The 16,969-nt window shown below is 35.4% G+C and overlaps 1 protein-coding gene, 1 long non-coding RNA gene and 1 pseudogene across 8 annotated transcripts in view; all 3 read right to left on the reverse strand.

The window, feature by feature from the left end:
• The window catches only part of LOC107178136 (disease resistance protein UNI-like), an 82,011-nt gene that overhangs the window by 61,521 nt on the left and 3,521 nt on the right, over window positions 1–16,969 (reverse strand). For 2 of the 7 annotated variants that reach the window (XM_052432281.1, XM_052432282.1), the window contains exons 5-7: window positions 13,279–16,173; window positions 11,950–12,727; window positions 11,269–11,652 (exon numbers count right to left, since the gene is read on the reverse strand). The exons of 1 other annotated variant lie outside the window; for it this stretch is intronic. In XM_052432281.1, coding sequence (XP_052288241.1) covers window positions 11,972–12,727; window positions 13,279–16,164 — 3,642 coding nt within the window. In that variant the 5' untranslated portion in view covers window positions 16,165–16,173 and the 3' untranslated portion in view covers window positions 11,269–11,652; window positions 11,950–11,971. Of the gene's footprint in view, window positions 1–10,026; window positions 10,753–11,268; window positions 11,653–11,949; window positions 12,728–13,278; window positions 16,174–16,969 lie in introns of those variants that run through there. 4 more of the 7 variants (XM_052432283.1, XM_052432285.1, XR_008051096.1 and 1 more) reach the window with 3 other exon arrangements.
• Window positions 2,194–2,918, reverse strand: LOC127899157 (uncharacterized; annotated as a pseudogene).
• Window positions 8,337–9,456, reverse strand: LOC127899159 (uncharacterized). Its single transcript, XR_008051099.1, has 2 exons — window positions 9,063–9,456; window positions 8,337–8,529 (listed from the first exon to the last, which is right to left on the reverse strand). It is a non-coding gene; the product is annotated as an uncharacterized LOC127899159 (long non-coding RNA).

Consider the following 16,969-nt stretch of genomic DNA (forward strand, 5'->3'; position numbering starts at 1 on the left):
CTTAACCAATCACAAAAAAGATGTCTTTACTTAAAGTTCAGGAAAAGGCACAAAGGAACATTAAACATAACCGACCACAGAAAAAATCCAATTTTTAGTTAAATGGTTAAAATTCAATAAAGTTAAGAAATCATGTTTCACTCTTTCAGGGATTGCATCCCTTGTCAATTAATCTTTTCTTCGTGCATGGTTCAACCTGAATATGTCATTCAACACGTAAAAGCTTCCCTAAAGTTTTGGCATCAAATGGAACATCTGCTGAACCCACAAGTTGGAGATTATCGGAGACAAAAATAAGCACGCTGCCAGCGGGACTACAGAGCTGGCAATTGATGGTGGTGATGGAGTGTTGGCACTACAGGAAGGGATGGCTAGTGAACTCAGCAACGATATTTTGCGAGTCTACGCCTCCCTCTCTTTTCTAATTTCGCATTTACTGTTTCCGCTGTAGACTCACGTGACCGAGAGAGAGAGAGAGAGAGAGAGAGGAGTCTTCTTAATTTAATGTTTAGAATTTAATCATGAAACGACCTCGTTTTTATTTATTGCCACGGATTGTAGAAGGTAATCTTTTACGCTACGTTTGGAAAGATATAATTCAATTAAATTAGAGTAGATTATATAATACTATCTTTTGTTCGGTATAATATTGGACATGACTATGCTAATTTAATTTAATAAAGCTAAATAACTATTTAAATAATATAATATTTTTAAATTATATTGACAATTGTTTACTTTAATATTTAATATCCAATACTAGTTTAAGTAAATTAATGAATAAAATTTTGATATTCTATATAAAATAAAATTACATGTTGAAAAAATTATGAAATTAACTTCTATGTTTAATTTTTTTCTAAATATTAGGTTAAATGAAAAATAAAATAGTGAAAAAAAGGATACAAATTCTTCATTTAATTTTATTCCACCTAAACCCATATAAATATGAGGACTAATAATCCCAATTTTTTTGACAAACTTTTAGTCTATCCTATTAATTCATGACACCTAAACATACCTTAGAATTAACCTATTTTATTAATCTTAAAATATAATCCAATCGCGCAATTTATCCAACCTTCCAAACATAACCTTAATTGACTCTTTTACCATCGGTCTCCAACCGTTTCCACCAATTACAATTCCTTACTGTTACATACATGTGGCATATTTTTACTGGTTGACTAATTAAATCACGGGCTGTAACTTACAGTAAAACGTAACTTAGGGCGACCCCATAACATAAATATGAAAACGACATTTGAAAAGAAAAATACAAAGGCACCTTTTTATTTGATGTACATTACTAGAAGAATTTTTGACAAAGATGTTACAACCTAAAGAATGAAAAGGTCTAAAGTTTAAAGGTGAACATGGACCAATTGAAGACACGACATGTTTTACAGCTCAATGTCGTTAATTAATATTATATAATTGAGTAATTTTATCTCTATATTAAGCACGCACTGCCTCAAATTGCATGCAAATACAAAAACAAACTTCTGATTTTTTTTTTTAATTTTTAGGTTAACAATTGATTTTTTATTTTAAATTTTGTTTTGTTTTTATTTAACAATTAATTTTAATCAAATCTTAAACTGTCGTAATCAATTAAGATTTTTCATTATGACTCCTTAGCTAAATTTTGCTCCTTAACTAGATTTTGGATCTGTAATAAATAAAAATTGGTAATATTTGTTCCTTTAAGATATAAAATAACCGTAACATTGGTTTTTACATTTTGAATTTTTCTTGAATTACTATTTTAAAAAAATGATGTTAAATAAATCTCACAAAATATACAAAGCCATCTAACATCCAAATATTGATTACATTTATTTTGTATTGTTGGAATGACGCCAAAGCAATTGAAAAGATATCAAAAATAAATAATAATGATGAAGATTGGCTACGGGATTTCACTGAAGCTAAGTTGTGACTTGTGACCATCCAAATGTCCGTAACAACTTATGATTATTCTCGCAGCACAAATCCAATAGCATGCAACAAAATCCACTCACTTAACACTGCCTCTGAAGAAAATAAAACAGAGTAAAAAGAGCAACCATGCCTGTGAATGTCTTTACTTTTCTCCTTATAATTTGGGTAAACTCTATCAAATGAAAATGCACCATGACCACATGGGTCACTGCCACTACCATTTACTCCTTCAACTGTGCCTCCTGCTTCAAGAAATCTTCAACTGAAAGATGGACTATATAATTCAAGATAAAAAATACACCTGAGCTGCAAAGGATACTATCCACTAGCCTATCAACGACTATACTTTATATTTTTCTAGTTTTTGAATCAAAATTCTGCAAGATTTAGTTTGGAAAACTTCGACACAACAACCAAACACTCAGTCCTTTTGTGCATTATATCCACCGTATGATTCCTTAACAAAACATCCGTAGCCTGTAGCTTATCTGACACTGTCCTGACCCAAAGGCCCGCTCTTTTCAACTCATCTGTCAAACCATTACCCACTTTTGGAGTCAAAACTGCCCTCGCAGCCCTTTAATATTTCTCCATCTTCATTGAATACGTGCCAACCAAATGCACTCTCTTCCCTCTGGCTGATTCTGTTTGATTCAACCTCTTTTGTTGTTTACACTCATGAATTTGCATAAAATAATTAACAAGTTTGTCGTCATCATAAAATCCTTCCACAATCACCACATACATTCTGCTGAGCAGGACTCATTACACCCTTGTTTTCCAATTGGCTAAACAATTTTTTCTCTTCTCTTTGCTCTCTTACAACTTGAGGCATATAATTAAATGCGTGGCAATTAGCATATATCATGATGTATTTAACAACCCCAAATGAAGATACTGATTTTTTTTTTCAGTTTAATGGCTGCTTCAAATGGGGGAACTGAATTTGGGGGTTTGTTGCCTAAATCCCAAAAAATTCCACATTATGTTGGACAGTTTTTGGTTCTACAGATGATGATCGGTTTTCCGAATAAACGTTCAAAAGGAAACATCTAAACAATGAGACAAATGGGTTCTGGATTTCTAACCCTGTAAACGTTGTTCTCTCGCATAAGTTATGAAATTTCTGAAGCATCACTGTTCCCGTCGTTCCTGGGAGAAAAAAAGTCGAAGAACTGCTCGTGGAACAAAATTAAAAAATTTAAACTATGTTGAGAGACTTTCCCTTCAACTAACAGTTAAAAGAAAAAAAAAAGTATTCGATAAGCATTTTCAAAGGAAAATGATCATCCATTTGTTGTACTTAGGCAGGAAAAATAAATATATCAACCCCATTAAACCCTCACATCTGCTAACTAATAATGCATGACTTAAAATTCTTGGAGAATTGCTTTTTCTTAGCAAGTAGAGCAGAGTAAAATCAGAGAGCTTTCGTTTTCTGAAAATAAAACTTGAATTGATTTCATTGCTTACAGGCCAACGTATATATACATAAGAAAACAAAATGACAGCTAGCTAAAAGACAACAAATTTAGATAAAACAAAAACAATCACTAAATTATTGGCCAATAATATAGAGCTTCTAGAATCTTCATCCAATCATCCCATGTGCTGATATTCCTCTGTGTAACTGTTTTGCCACCTCATTGAATTCATTTCTTTCATCAGCTGACTGTAATTGTGAGTAGCTCAGGTGGCATGCCACTGTAGCATTGAGGTCATCAGTTGACTGGCTAAGATCATGGCTACCATGGCTGCTATTTTCAACACCCTCTCTCAAACACAAGGCTTTGTCAAACACCTTGAGTTTGCTTCTGAAGCAGCTAAATTTGTAATAAGGCAACGGCTTAGTTAGAACATCAGCTATTTGATCCCTGCCTGCAACAAAGCTGATTTCCATTTCACCTCTAGCTACCTTGTCCCTGATAAAATGTAGGTCTATTTCAAAGTGTTTAGTCTTTGAATGAAAAACAGGATTGGTAGCTGTTGCTGCTGCACTTGTGCTATCACTTAAGATTGTTGGTGTTCTTTGTATCTCTAGTTTCAGCTCACTTAGTAAGGAGCTAATCCATGTAATTTCTGCAGCACAGAGGGCCATTGCTCTGTATTCTGATTCAGCCGTAGATCTAACAACCAAACCTTGCTTTCTTGAGCTCCAAGCAATGAGATTTCCACCCAGAAATACACAATAGCCACTGATGGACCTCCTGTCATCCAAATCATTTGCCCAGTCTGCATCTGTGTAAGCCACCAGATCGAAATACTCTGACTTCTTGAATTTCAGACACATGTTCATGGTGTTTTTAAGATACCTCAATACTCTTTTGCATGCTATCCAGTGAGGTTGCCTAGGATCTGACATGTATTGGCTGAGCTTGTTCACTGAGTAAGCAAGTTCAGGCCTTGTGAGTGTTGCATACTACAGGTTGCCTATAACAATTCGATACAGTGTGGGATCATGAAACTTTTCTCCTTCATTTTTCTTCAGCTTTTCTGTGGTACTGAAAAGTGATTCAATTCCCTTACAGTCACTCATTTCTGTTTTGGCAAGCAAATCTTGAATATACTTGGTTTGAGACAGCAAAATGGCATTTTGTTTTCTGTTTACCTGAATCCCCAGAAAGAAGTTTAGCTCTCCCAAATCCTTTAAGGCAAAGGTCCTATTTAAGTTGCTAACCAGCTCTTCAATACTACCACTGTTATCACCAATAATAATAATGTCATCAACATAAATAAGCAATATAACTATCTCAGATTTAGTTTTTCTGTAGAACAATGAGGTATCACACTTAGAATTTTCAAATCCCCAAGAGTTCAAGGCACCCTTCAGTTTGTCAAACCATGCCCTGGGGGCTTGTCTCAAGCCATACAGTGCTTTCTTTAATCTGCATATGTGATTGGGCTTGCTTTTGTTCACAAAACCTTCAGGCTGTGGCATGTAAACCATCTCTGTTAGCTCACCATTCAAGAAAGCATTGTTTATATCTACCTGCCTCAACAACCAGTCATTGTTCACTGCCAAAGTGAGGATGATTCTGATTGTTGCAGCCTTGACAACTGGGCTGAAAGTCTATGTGAAATCAATGCTTGGAATTTGCAAGAACCCCTTCACCACTAATCTGGCCTTATATTTGTTTATGGTTCCATCTGGATTCTCTTTAACTCTGTACACCCATTTATTTCCAATCAGCTTGTAGCTTGAGTCATTTGGTACCAAGGTCCATGTTTCATTTTTCATTAAGGCATTGTACTCATCTTCCATTGCCCTTTTCCAGCTTGGTTCTTTTAAAGCTTCTGAGGTGTTTGAGGGTAATGCTATGTGTGGTTGAGTAGTGATTTGGTACAACTTTGGTTTAAAGATCCCTGCTTTCGATCTTGTTACCATAAGATGTGATGGTATAGCTTCTTTGTGTTGGGTGCTATGATAGAGGATGAAGGTTGGTCATTTGCTTGAGGTTGGTGATTTGAATGAGGTGAGGATAACTGATTATTTGATATCATATCATTGCTTAAATTCTGTTGTGTCTTACCTTGGTCAAGGTTCTGGGATTGTTCTGTGTTTTCAGGAGCTTCAAGAGAGTGACTTTGATCAGCTGCTGACTGAGTGTTTTGAGAAGTATCAAGGAAGAATGACACGACCTGAAATTTTTCTAAAAGATTAAGGAAGACATCCTGACTTGTGGACGCTTCCCTGCTGAACTTGGGGTCATTAGAAAAAGGGAATGAGCTTTCATTGAACCTGACACTTGCAGAGACATATATTCTACCTGAGTGATGCATGCAAACATATCCTTTGTGAGTTAAGCTTATTCCTAGCAGTGTGCATTTGGCAGTATGGAAATCAAACTTGTGCTTGTTATATGGTCTCAGAAATGGATAGCATTCACATCCAAACACTTTGATTTGTGAGTAATTTGGTTTGTGATGGTAAAACATTTCAAATGGGGTTTTGTTTCCAATAACAGGTGAGGCTAATCTGTTGATAATGTAGGTAGCATAACTGAAGGCTTCTTGCCAGAATTTTAATGGCATTTTAGCTTGTGCCAGCAATGTGAGTCCAGTTTCTACTACATGTCTGTGCTTTCTCTCAACCTTCCCATTTTGTTCATGTAAATAAGGACATGATTGTCTCAATATAATGCCCTCTTTGTCAAGGAATGGTTTGAATGGTTTAAACTCCCCTCCCATGTCTGTCTGTAGTGCTTTAATTTTCAGATTCAGTTGATTTTCAATTTGGCTTTTGAAGGTGATGAATGTGTTGAGAGCTTGAGATTTTGTTGCCAAAGGAAACAACCAGGTGTATCTTTTCATGTCATCCACAAAAGATATGTAATATTTGTGTCCATGATTTGAAGGAATTGGTGCTGGTCCCCATAGGTCAGCATGAATCAGCTCCAGGGCTTTGCTGGTTTTAATTTCTGTGCTCTTGAAATTTTGCTTAGACAATTTTCCATACTAACATGCACAACAAAATGAAGGAACAGAATTCTTGTTTAATTTGAACTGATTACAATACAACAAAGTGCTTTTTAAGGCAGACTCATTTGGATGCCCTAGTCTGAGATGCCAGAGATCAATATCTTTCAAAACATCATTGCTTGACTCATCAGTTTTAGAAGACTCAAAACAAACATTAGCTAGCTTGACGTTACTAGGATTAAATGACAATATAGACACTGGATTGCTGATGCAACTTATTGACTCAGACATAAAAGATTAAGACAAAACAGCAGTATAAGGAGTTTTGCTCCCACTCAGGTGAGTAGGCAAGCACAACAACTCATAAAGCCCTTCTCTAGCCATTCATTTCACCAGAATTTTCCCTTGCCTCTTGTCCTTGATAAAGCACACAGATTTTTGAAATTCAATGTCAATATCATTGTCATGTAATAATCTGAAAATGCTAATGAGATTTTTAGTGATGCTTGGCACAAATAATATGTCATTCAAGGCAATGTGTTTATGTGGATTTGAAGTGGAAATCATAGAATTACCAACATGAGAGATCAGGAGTTTTTCACCATTTCCAACAGTTAATTTTTCATTACCTTGATACTCAGAGTTGATGTTTATGTTACCAAGAGCATTTGTCACATGGTTTGTGGCACCACTGTCCAGGTACCAGGCTCTACTGCTTTGGCCATCAGTTGCAGCCACATATGCACCTCTTGGTTCTCTCCTTTGGCTTGGTTGTGGCACATAATTCTTTTTGAATCTGTGCCAGCAATCAGCAGCTATGTGTCACATTTTCCAGCAAATTTGACAAGGCCCCTTTGGATTTGAACCATCCTCATCACTTATAGCTTTACCTTTCCCTTTGTCCTGAGAGTTTTGATTTCCCTGACCAGATCCATTTCCAGGGGTTCTGAAAATTATTCCAGGCTGGTGTTGGTTTCCAGCCCTGTTGTGGTTATTCCAATTCCTTCTTCCATTTCTTGCTTGTGCATAGTTTGCCTCTATAGTCCCTGAGCTTAAGTTATGTTCAGTTCTGTTTTCTTGGCTGAGAAGCATGCCATAGACTTCAGAATGTGAGAGACTTTCTTGCATTGAGTTTATGCTAGCTATAACTGGGTCATATTCTGATCCTAAACCAGCAAATACACACATGATAAAGTCATCATCACTCATGTTACTCCCTGCAGCCCTAAGAGCATTCAATATGGACTTCATTCTAGAGTAATACTCATGAATAGTTAATGAGCCCTTTTTGGTGGTCTAGATTTGTGTTCTGAGGTGTAAGATTCTAGCTCTAGTTCTTGCACCAAACTGATTGGAAAGAGTTGTCCACACCTCAAGAGAAGTGGAACAATCCACCACAGTGCCTAAAACTTCCTCAATCAGTGAAGATAATAACCAACTCAGAAGAATGTGGTCTTGTTTCTTCCAGACTTGGTATTCTGGGTTGGGTGTGGTAACTATTGTTTGGTCTTGTCCAAGGTTTATGAAGACTCTAGGAGGGCAGATATGACTGCCATCTATGAAATCCTCAAGCTCGTTTGCTCTAATGCTGGAAGTCACTTGTGATCTCCAAAGCATGAAATTGTTTTGATTGAGCTTAATAGGGGTTGTGAATACATATGTGCTGCTAGTGATGTGTTGAATGGGTGAGGGTGTGTTGTGACTTGAACTTCGTTCAGTGTTTTGATTTTCATTTTGATTCAAGTTGTCCATCTGATCATTTTGATTCACATTTGCTTGTGTGCTGCTACTGCTTGCCATAACTTTAAAGATGGCTCTGATACCAACTTAAAATTCTTGGAGAATTGCTTTTTCTTAGCAAGCAGAGCAGAGTAAAACCAGAGAGCTTTCGTTTTCTGAAAATAAAACTTGAATTGATTTCATTACTTACAGGCCAACGTATATATACATAAGAAAATAAAATGACAGCTAGCTAAAAGATAACAAATTCAGATAAAACAAAAACAATCACTAAATCATTGCCCAATAATATAGAGCTTCTAGAATCTTCATCCAATCATCCCATGTGCTGATATTCCTCTGTGTAACTGTTTTGCCACCTCATTGAATTCCTCTCATTTCTTTCATCAGCTGACTGTAATTGTGAGTAGCTCAAGTGGCATGCCACTGTAGCATTGAGGTCATCAGTTGACTGGGTAAGATCATGGCTGCCATGGCTACTATTTTCAACAGCATGGACTAACTTTAAAGTAAAGATATAAAACTTACAAGAACAAGAAAACTACTGTTTATTAATTTCAAATTTTACACAAAATTACGAATAATTCTATAAGCTGCACCAAAACATGTTCTCTAAAAGAGATTCAGTATCCCGCATTTTTGGAAGCAAAAAAATATTTCTGGATAGTATAAGCTAATACTAGAACCATTCGTTAATGATGTGAGTTTGGGCAGCACCATGAAGCTGTTAGCCCCGTTTGGTGAAAACGAAAAATAATTAAAATAAAGCACTATGAATTCTAATCAAATTATTAACATTAGCTAAATACACAGCAAGAAACCAGAATAAATTTGTTATCTAAACCAAATACTAAAAAAAAAAAAGGAAAAAAAAAAGGCTGTTAAATCCCTATCATTTTCAGTTAGAAACAAATAAAGCACAAATTAAGAACAAAGGTTGAAGCAAAGCATGATTGTACCTTGAGGTACTTGAGCTTAGTGTTCCCATAAACGAGACCGAGCGAAAAGCCGAAACCAGAGCAACCTATTATTATTACTCAAAAACCCAGATCACAAAATAAATGATCTTTCAATAACAATTCATAAAAATTCCGTCCCATCATATATAGAACGAAACAAAACAATGAAAATATTGATTAGAAAGGAAATTACAAAAATGGACAAAAAGAAGATAAAATATGATGCTTTCCTTTCTTGTGGGTGGCAGATAAAGAAACAAGAAAGAGCCAGCAAATTGAAAAATCGACAAATATATTCATTCGATTCCGACTCGTATGGCTCTTTTTCTTTGATGAATGAAATATTATTTCACTCTCTAATTCGTAACAAAATTACAAGTTTCGACTTCTGTTTGTATGTTCTTTCATACGGGTTCCCATTCTAGCATTAATAACAAATGGGCCGGACGTGTGGCTAAGCCCGGGCGTCCTGTTGATAGCCAGGCCTGGGCTGTTACGAGCCCAGGAAGTGTAATCGTAATTTTATTGTACTGAAAATTATATAAACGATAAATATGAATTTAATTAAACTAACATGTCTTTACAACTCATGCAACCTTACTATTTTCTAATCCGAATATGAGATATAGTTAATTTTACTAATAAAATCAAAATAATTTTTAAACAACGAAGAAAGAAATTATAATAACAATAAATTAATTATGGAAAAGTAGGTTTACAAAATTTAATTAAAATTCTATTGTAATTTTATGTCCTTTTTTACAATTTTATTAAAAAGTGGGATTTCTTAAGACTTTAAAAGGAGTGTTGGAAGCTTTACTTCGTTCAAATTTTTGTTATAAACCTGCAAGAAAGGGCATTTAGGATACCTTTGGTAAGCTGGATTGTAACAATAATTTTATTTATTAAAATCATTAAAAAATCAATTAATTAAAGTTCGCGTATCCTCTTGTCTAACCAATCAAATACTTTCTCTCAAGACTACACAAGTGTACTTAAAAAAGAGGTGAGATTCGTTCTTGCCTATTAGTTAATATATACATATTAATTCATCATTGGCGCCCTTTGACACGAAGCCATTCATTAGTGTAGAAGAAGAAGGAGAAGAAAAATATTAATGTAGAAAACACACAAGTTTATTCATAATGCAGTCCCTCCCAACTCCCAACATGGGCACAAGCACTGAAGCAAACACACTGACACAACATATATATTACAGAGAAGAAAAGAAATTAGTAGCCAGCTAGCAGCACATTCAACATACATATATACAGAACTTGAACGTAATTGACAACATCTGGAGGGAGAGGGATATATATCGATGCTGCAGCATACAATTCATAGCATATCATCGATCATTTAATTGCTTATCAAATGGTGTCCTTGAATGTTTTGATCAAGAAAATGGTGATGATCTTCAGGGGGCCTGGGAAATTTCTGAAACAGCGCCCTGGCCGTAGTTTGTGCATTTAGAACTTGATGTTACAGAGTACGGTGGTTCTCCAAATTCATACATTCACCAAACTTTTCCCATGAAATTATACGTTCACATATTGCATATGGCAGCTACCCTGCACATAAATCATCACCAGCCAAATCTTGCGTTTTGCATGCAACCACCTGTCTATAACCATTCGCCAACGTAGATTACCCAAGTACTCGTGTCGTCAACACTTACCCTTCACTCCATCTATGCAAACAAGAATTCAAATCACTTATTAGCTAGTGCCTAGTGCTTCAGCGAAAGCCAAAATAAATTAAAAAAAAAAATTACAGAGAATCAGTAGCTTAAGTTATTATTCAACAAAGGTATAATAGTCATTTATGAAAGTTAAGGGGTTTGTGTTACTATTTATGAAACTAAGTAGATCCATATAACTATTTAAGCAAACCATGGGGTGTGTGTGGTTTTTTTTTCAAATTAATATTAATTTAAAATTAAAAAAATTTACCAGCAATTTGTAAGTTACATGCTACCTTTTAATTAATTATTTAATTATCCATTATATTAAATGAACAATTGAGATTAAGACACTTAAATCTAATGATCCACGTTAATCCTACTATCAATGCTGTAAAAATTCATACAGCATCATAAATAAATCCAAAGCATAATTGAGTAAAATCATTTCACAAAATGCTCTTTCAAATGCACATTCCACAAGCCAATGAGAACGGGTGGCTAACAAAAAATACGGGTACCAGAAAATGAGAAACACATATTTATAATGAACCCATTTATAAGTTTATAAAATCTCACTTCACAAAATCCAAAAATATCCAATACTATCACATAAAAAGTAAAAATTATTGCTGTCACAACATTACACACTTTCTTGCCGTCTAGAAAGCTAGAACATTTTCATGTTCCTCAATACAAAATGCGTGCTACAACTAAATTGGCCCAATTAGTGCCCATCGAAAAGGCCATTAATTTAGCCACCAAATTTGCCAAAGGTCTAACAATTGAAGAAACAACGAACGCAAAAGGAACATGTAAAATTTTGAAGTTGAACAAACCTTGGGATACATACAACAAAGCCTTGAAACTTTAGTCTTCACAATTTAAGCCCGCAATAATATCATCCACCTGGAAAACAAGTACAGAACAAAGCTTGTTAGCATCTTGGGCATTAACCATGAATGTTGAGTAAAATAAAAAATGCAAACAGAGAATATTATAACAAGAAGAAAAGAAAACATTAAAAAAAAGTATTAGAAAGAAAATTTTGGTAGAATTCTGTGGCTCATCTGTGAAATTAATGTCAATATGTATTTTTATGTAAAGAGGGTCTCTTGATTTGAGGATGAATCAATCAGCTATCACAAATGAAAACATGAACCAATTATATATGGAGTCAATTAATTAAAGTTCTCAAGAGCTTACCTCTGCTCCAGAATTCTCGGAATCATCTGTCTCCTTCTGAATTTGCACGAAGCTTGGGACAATTACGAACATCTTCATAGGATGCAGATGGAAATGGGATTTGATAACCCGCAGGCCAAAAGTTGGTGAGGTTTGGTAAACCTCTCAGTTTCAAGTCCCGAAGTTCATTCATAACAATTTCGTTATAATTCATGACATCTGCTCCATCTTTATGCCAGAATAGTTCTTCTAATTCATCATTAGCTGTTATGCATAGGTACTTCAGTTTTTCAAGACTTGGAGCTACGCTGATATGAAATAGATGCTTTAGTTTGGGGCAATGACTGATAGAGATATAGTTGAGTTTTGGGAAACATACAGGTAGGAGATGATCCTCATCCTCATCCTTATCAATGATTTGCTCTAATTCCAAGCAATTCCAAATAACCAATGCCTCCAATTGTAATAGATTTCGAGCAAGTGTTGATGAGAGGAGACGTTTCAGCATAGTGCACCCCCCTACAGTTAATTCTGTAAGATTTTGCGGGCTAAAATTATGCGTGGGTCCTTCATGATATAATACTTGCAGTTCTCGAAGATCGTGCAAGTACAATGTCTTCAAACATGGGAATAATTTGTTTTCTTGTCCCTCAGTGATAATAGCTTCCAATTGAAATACCACTTGTACTCCAAGTTGGGTAATACCCAAATATTCCAAATTTTTTAAGCTGTGCTTCAACAGTGCTAGAATCATGTCACTCAAATGGGAACAATTTTCCACATTTAGAATTTTTAAGTTCTGAGACAAATAAATAAATAACTTGATGTTATTAAAATCTATTAGCAGCTAGGATTATCACATGATAAGTGATGAGCACCGCAAAAACAAAAACAGAAAACAAAATCAATACAAAAATGTAATAATACATATGTAAACTAATAAAATAATTAAAAAGTAATGGAATTTTTTTAAATGAAATTAGTTAGAAGAGATCATGTGAAGTGATATAAAGGTGACATTAGATTGTTTAAGAAAAATTAGTATTCTATTAATTTCTATGGCTTGATCAGCTAATTAATTGAATTTGAGTTATATTATATACACTTCAAAAGTGTTTGCATCAATTCTTTCTATACCAAAATGAGATATGACTTTCATTTGAAGAATGATTGTAGGCCCTAAAATAAAAGAATTTCCCTAAGATATTTGAGCATTATTATTATCATCACCACATCCACTATCATCATCATCTCCATACGACCAAATAATTAATGGCTGATTTTATTGTTAAACTATCATTTTGAGTAAAATTAAAGGAAAAGAAATAACGTAAACACAAACAAACATACCTCTTCAAGATACTGCAAATTGGCTTCAAGTTCAGTACTATTGACGGTCAAGTTGGGACAGTGCCTAAGGTGTGACTCTTCCAATGATGTCCAAATTGAACAATAATTTTCTGAACAGAAGCTCATGAGTTGTGGGAGATCATCAAGTGTTAATTTTCTCAATAAAGGGAGGGCGAGCATCGTATTTCCATCTCGGACACTTATTTCCCCTTCATTGTGATCAAACTTTGCTTTGACAATACATTCCAGTCTCTCGCATTCCCTTACATAGAGACTTTTAAGCTGCTCCAAACTTCGAGCTTGTGACAACGTGAAGATATATGTCAACTTGTTGCACCTATGCACATTCAATTCTGTAAGAGTTTGGAGGCTGATCACATGTTGGGCGGGCGCCTTCCATATCCACTTCAGTTCTGGCAATTCCCACATAGATAACTCTGCTAATCTTGAGAGCATCACAGGATTCCCACTCTTTCTATGCGGCAACTCAGAGGCATCCATTATGCATTCTAATTCTTTGCAGTTGTTGACAAAAAGACAACTCAACTCATTTAAGCCCCTTTCATCTATGCTTGGCAAAATATATTGACAACCTACAATCCCACTTAAATAAAGAATTTCCAGTTCTTGATACAATGCTGAAAAAATACCGAGCGAGGTCGCTTCACAATTACTAATCATTAAGCACCTTCTCTGTCCAAAAATTTCACCTTTTTCCATTCCAACTTTAAGTTTGTTCCAGTTACTGACGAAGTACATTTGCAATTTCGGGAATGTAAAGTCTTCTGGAAGACGTGAAATTTTTTTGTCAGTGCGTAAAGTCTTTCCATCGTCATCTTGGATTTCATCACCGTCGGGTTGGGAGTTCAACTCAGCCGCCCTAGCGTAACTTTCTTCTGCACTCATCCTCTCAACCTCCCAATCTTTTATCCAACCATAAAATTCTTCTAATTGAGGAAATTTTTTTATCGTAATAGGAGAAGTAGAACCAGAATCAATGAATATAAGAAGTTTCAATCTACTAAGTTGATCTTCAAATTCTTCAGGAATTTCAATGGGCGACCCCTTGACACAAAGAATTTGAAGTCTCTTCAACTTTCCAAGGAAAGACGCGTCACTCACGTTACATCGAATCAACTGCAGAACTTCGAGGTTGGTGAGGAATTGAAGCGATTTAAGTGAAATGACTCCTCCTATTATAGTAACAACTTTCAATGCTAGCATCCCTTCGAAAAAATGTTCTGGAACATGCAATTGATAGTCATATTCAGTAGTCTCCAGTCGCAAAATATGAAGGTTAGGGCATACCAAACCACTTGGAAGCTCTTCTTTTTCATTTCCCATCAAAGAGATTCCTCTGTATTGTTCCACTGCCTGTTCCGCCAATCCAATGCCAACCTTACTAGTTAAATATTTTTTCTCCATTGAGCCTATCCATAAGGCTACGTCACGTACAATGTCATGCATTTTTACAAATCTGTCATTACCAGCGTCTAACAGCAGTGAAGACGCTTTGAGCTCATTAATCGTTCCACTCACTAGGCTCCTAGCATCTTCGATTGACTCAGCTTGATACCAATCCAACGCCACTGCATATCCAACCAAATCCTCTAAATCTATCTCATAATCTTCTGGAAACAGCGAACACAACAAGAAGCATGACCTGGAATCCTCACCATTCAAATAATCGTAACTAAATTTGAGGCAATGGTAAACGTCTTGGTCCTCCTTGCCAATACCTTCTATTGTATTAAGTTTTGCATTTTTTAGTTTATGTAGAGCCACTTTCCATTCACCAAATCCTTTACCTCTTAGTGCACTTCCAACAGCTTTAATAGCTAAAGGCAGCCCCTTACATTCACCAGCAACTCGTTTTGAAACATCAATCAAGGTTGAATCAGCAACATCAATGACAGCATGCTTTCTTAGTAAAGCCAATCCTTCTTCTTGCTTTAGAACACCTAGTTGAATCCGCGTGTCACAACCCATGCTATCACAAACTGGCTGGAGGCGAGTGGTTAGAATGATTTTACAACAATTGTCTCTATCACCAATGGGAATACCTACTGTCTCCAAGTCGAGCTCTTTCCAGACATCATCGAGGATTATGAGTATCTTGCGGCTTTTACTCTCAGAGAACATCAAGCGCAATCGGTCTGCTCTATCATTTTCATCTTTCTCCGTTAATGTCCAACCTAACGACTTTACCAGCTCACTTTGAACATTTATTATATTTGGATCCCGAGATATAGTGGCTATCCCTACGTCATCGAAAATCTTTTGTTGCCGAAGTTGATTGCCCGCAAATTTTGCCAAGGTCGTCTTTCCTACACCACCAAGACCATGCAATCCCACCATTTTTGTGCTTTCTCTTTTCAGTGATTCAATGATCTGCTTGCAAGCCAGTTCTGTAGTCTCGAAAGACGTAAAATGTCTTGGTGCGGGCAATTCTTTGTTTGATGGTAGAGGTTTAGGACGGGCAACTGTGCTGAATTTGCCGCATTTCTTTTGTAGATCGGACAACTTGCGAGTCTCCTTTGATGCTTTTCTACCCAGCCAATATAGGCAACACCAATTAGGACACCATCCATTAAGACAACTTTTGTTTTCATCTATCTTTGCTTTCAAATTTTGAACATTGGCCATTTCTTTGACTACATCCGCCAGCCACTTCTCTACATCTTTCTCGACTACTATGGCGCGATGTTTTTGTCGTTCTTCTTCGATTGCTTTATTGATGCCATCTTGTGCCTCCTTCAAATTAGTTTCTTTAACCTCAAGGTCTTTAACTATGCTGTTGAAACAGAGCAGATAGCGAGCTTGGTTTATGGTTGTGTCCGCCAATAATTCTCCAAGCTTTGATGCAACACCTGATAAAATTTCCATGCTATTTATCTGCATTTAATAAAATTGATCTCAGCATGCTATAAGCAAAACAACGAGGCTTGATCAAGATCGAACGAAAACGTTTAATTACTTAATTTTTTTTTTTGGGCTTATTAACGTCAGCTTTGATCAATATGTGCAGAATGCAAAGCAGAAGAGAAGAAATAAGGTAAACGTGATATATGATGGATTATATTGAAATTAGATTATTTTAGAAATTTTTAAATAAAAATATCAAAAAACAAATTTAATAGAATCTGGATAAACTTAAGAGTTTGCGGTGCATTGCGAGTGAAGATAGGCAGTTGCGTGGGGAATATGATAAAAGTGATGAATAACTGAAAAGCCACCCATAATAACAATTAAAAAGAGTATTAGAGATCAGAGGAGTTCAACATCCTATGCAAGCCCACCCATAATAACAATTACCTTTTTTTTGTTTTACTTTTAATAAATATTCTAATAAAATAAAACCATAATTCCAAATAATATCTTAATTTCCTTTTCCTTCAAATGTTCATTAAACTCACATATTGAATAATTAATTTAATTATTTGTTAAACTATTTATTACCCTATCTTATTATTCAATAGATATAAATGACACCTTACTTGGTATGGTGAAGATTGCGCTAATTTTTTTTTATTCTCTAACGTTTGGACCTATTACCAGTTATAGTATTTGTATTTGGGTCCGCCTAAGTTACAGTTAGTGCAAGTTACAGTTGCCCTATAAATTTTGTTCAGCTCCCTATACTTTATATTATTTACAATTTAGTTATAAGTATTATAAACTTTTTTAGATT

This window comes from Citrus sinensis, chromosome 8 (genome assembly GCF_022201045.2).
Source record: "Citrus sinensis cultivar Valencia sweet orange chromosome 8, DVS_A1.0, whole genome shotgun sequence".
NCBI classification, from domain to species: domain Eukaryota; kingdom Viridiplantae; phylum Streptophyta; class Magnoliopsida; order Sapindales; family Rutaceae; genus Citrus; species Citrus sinensis.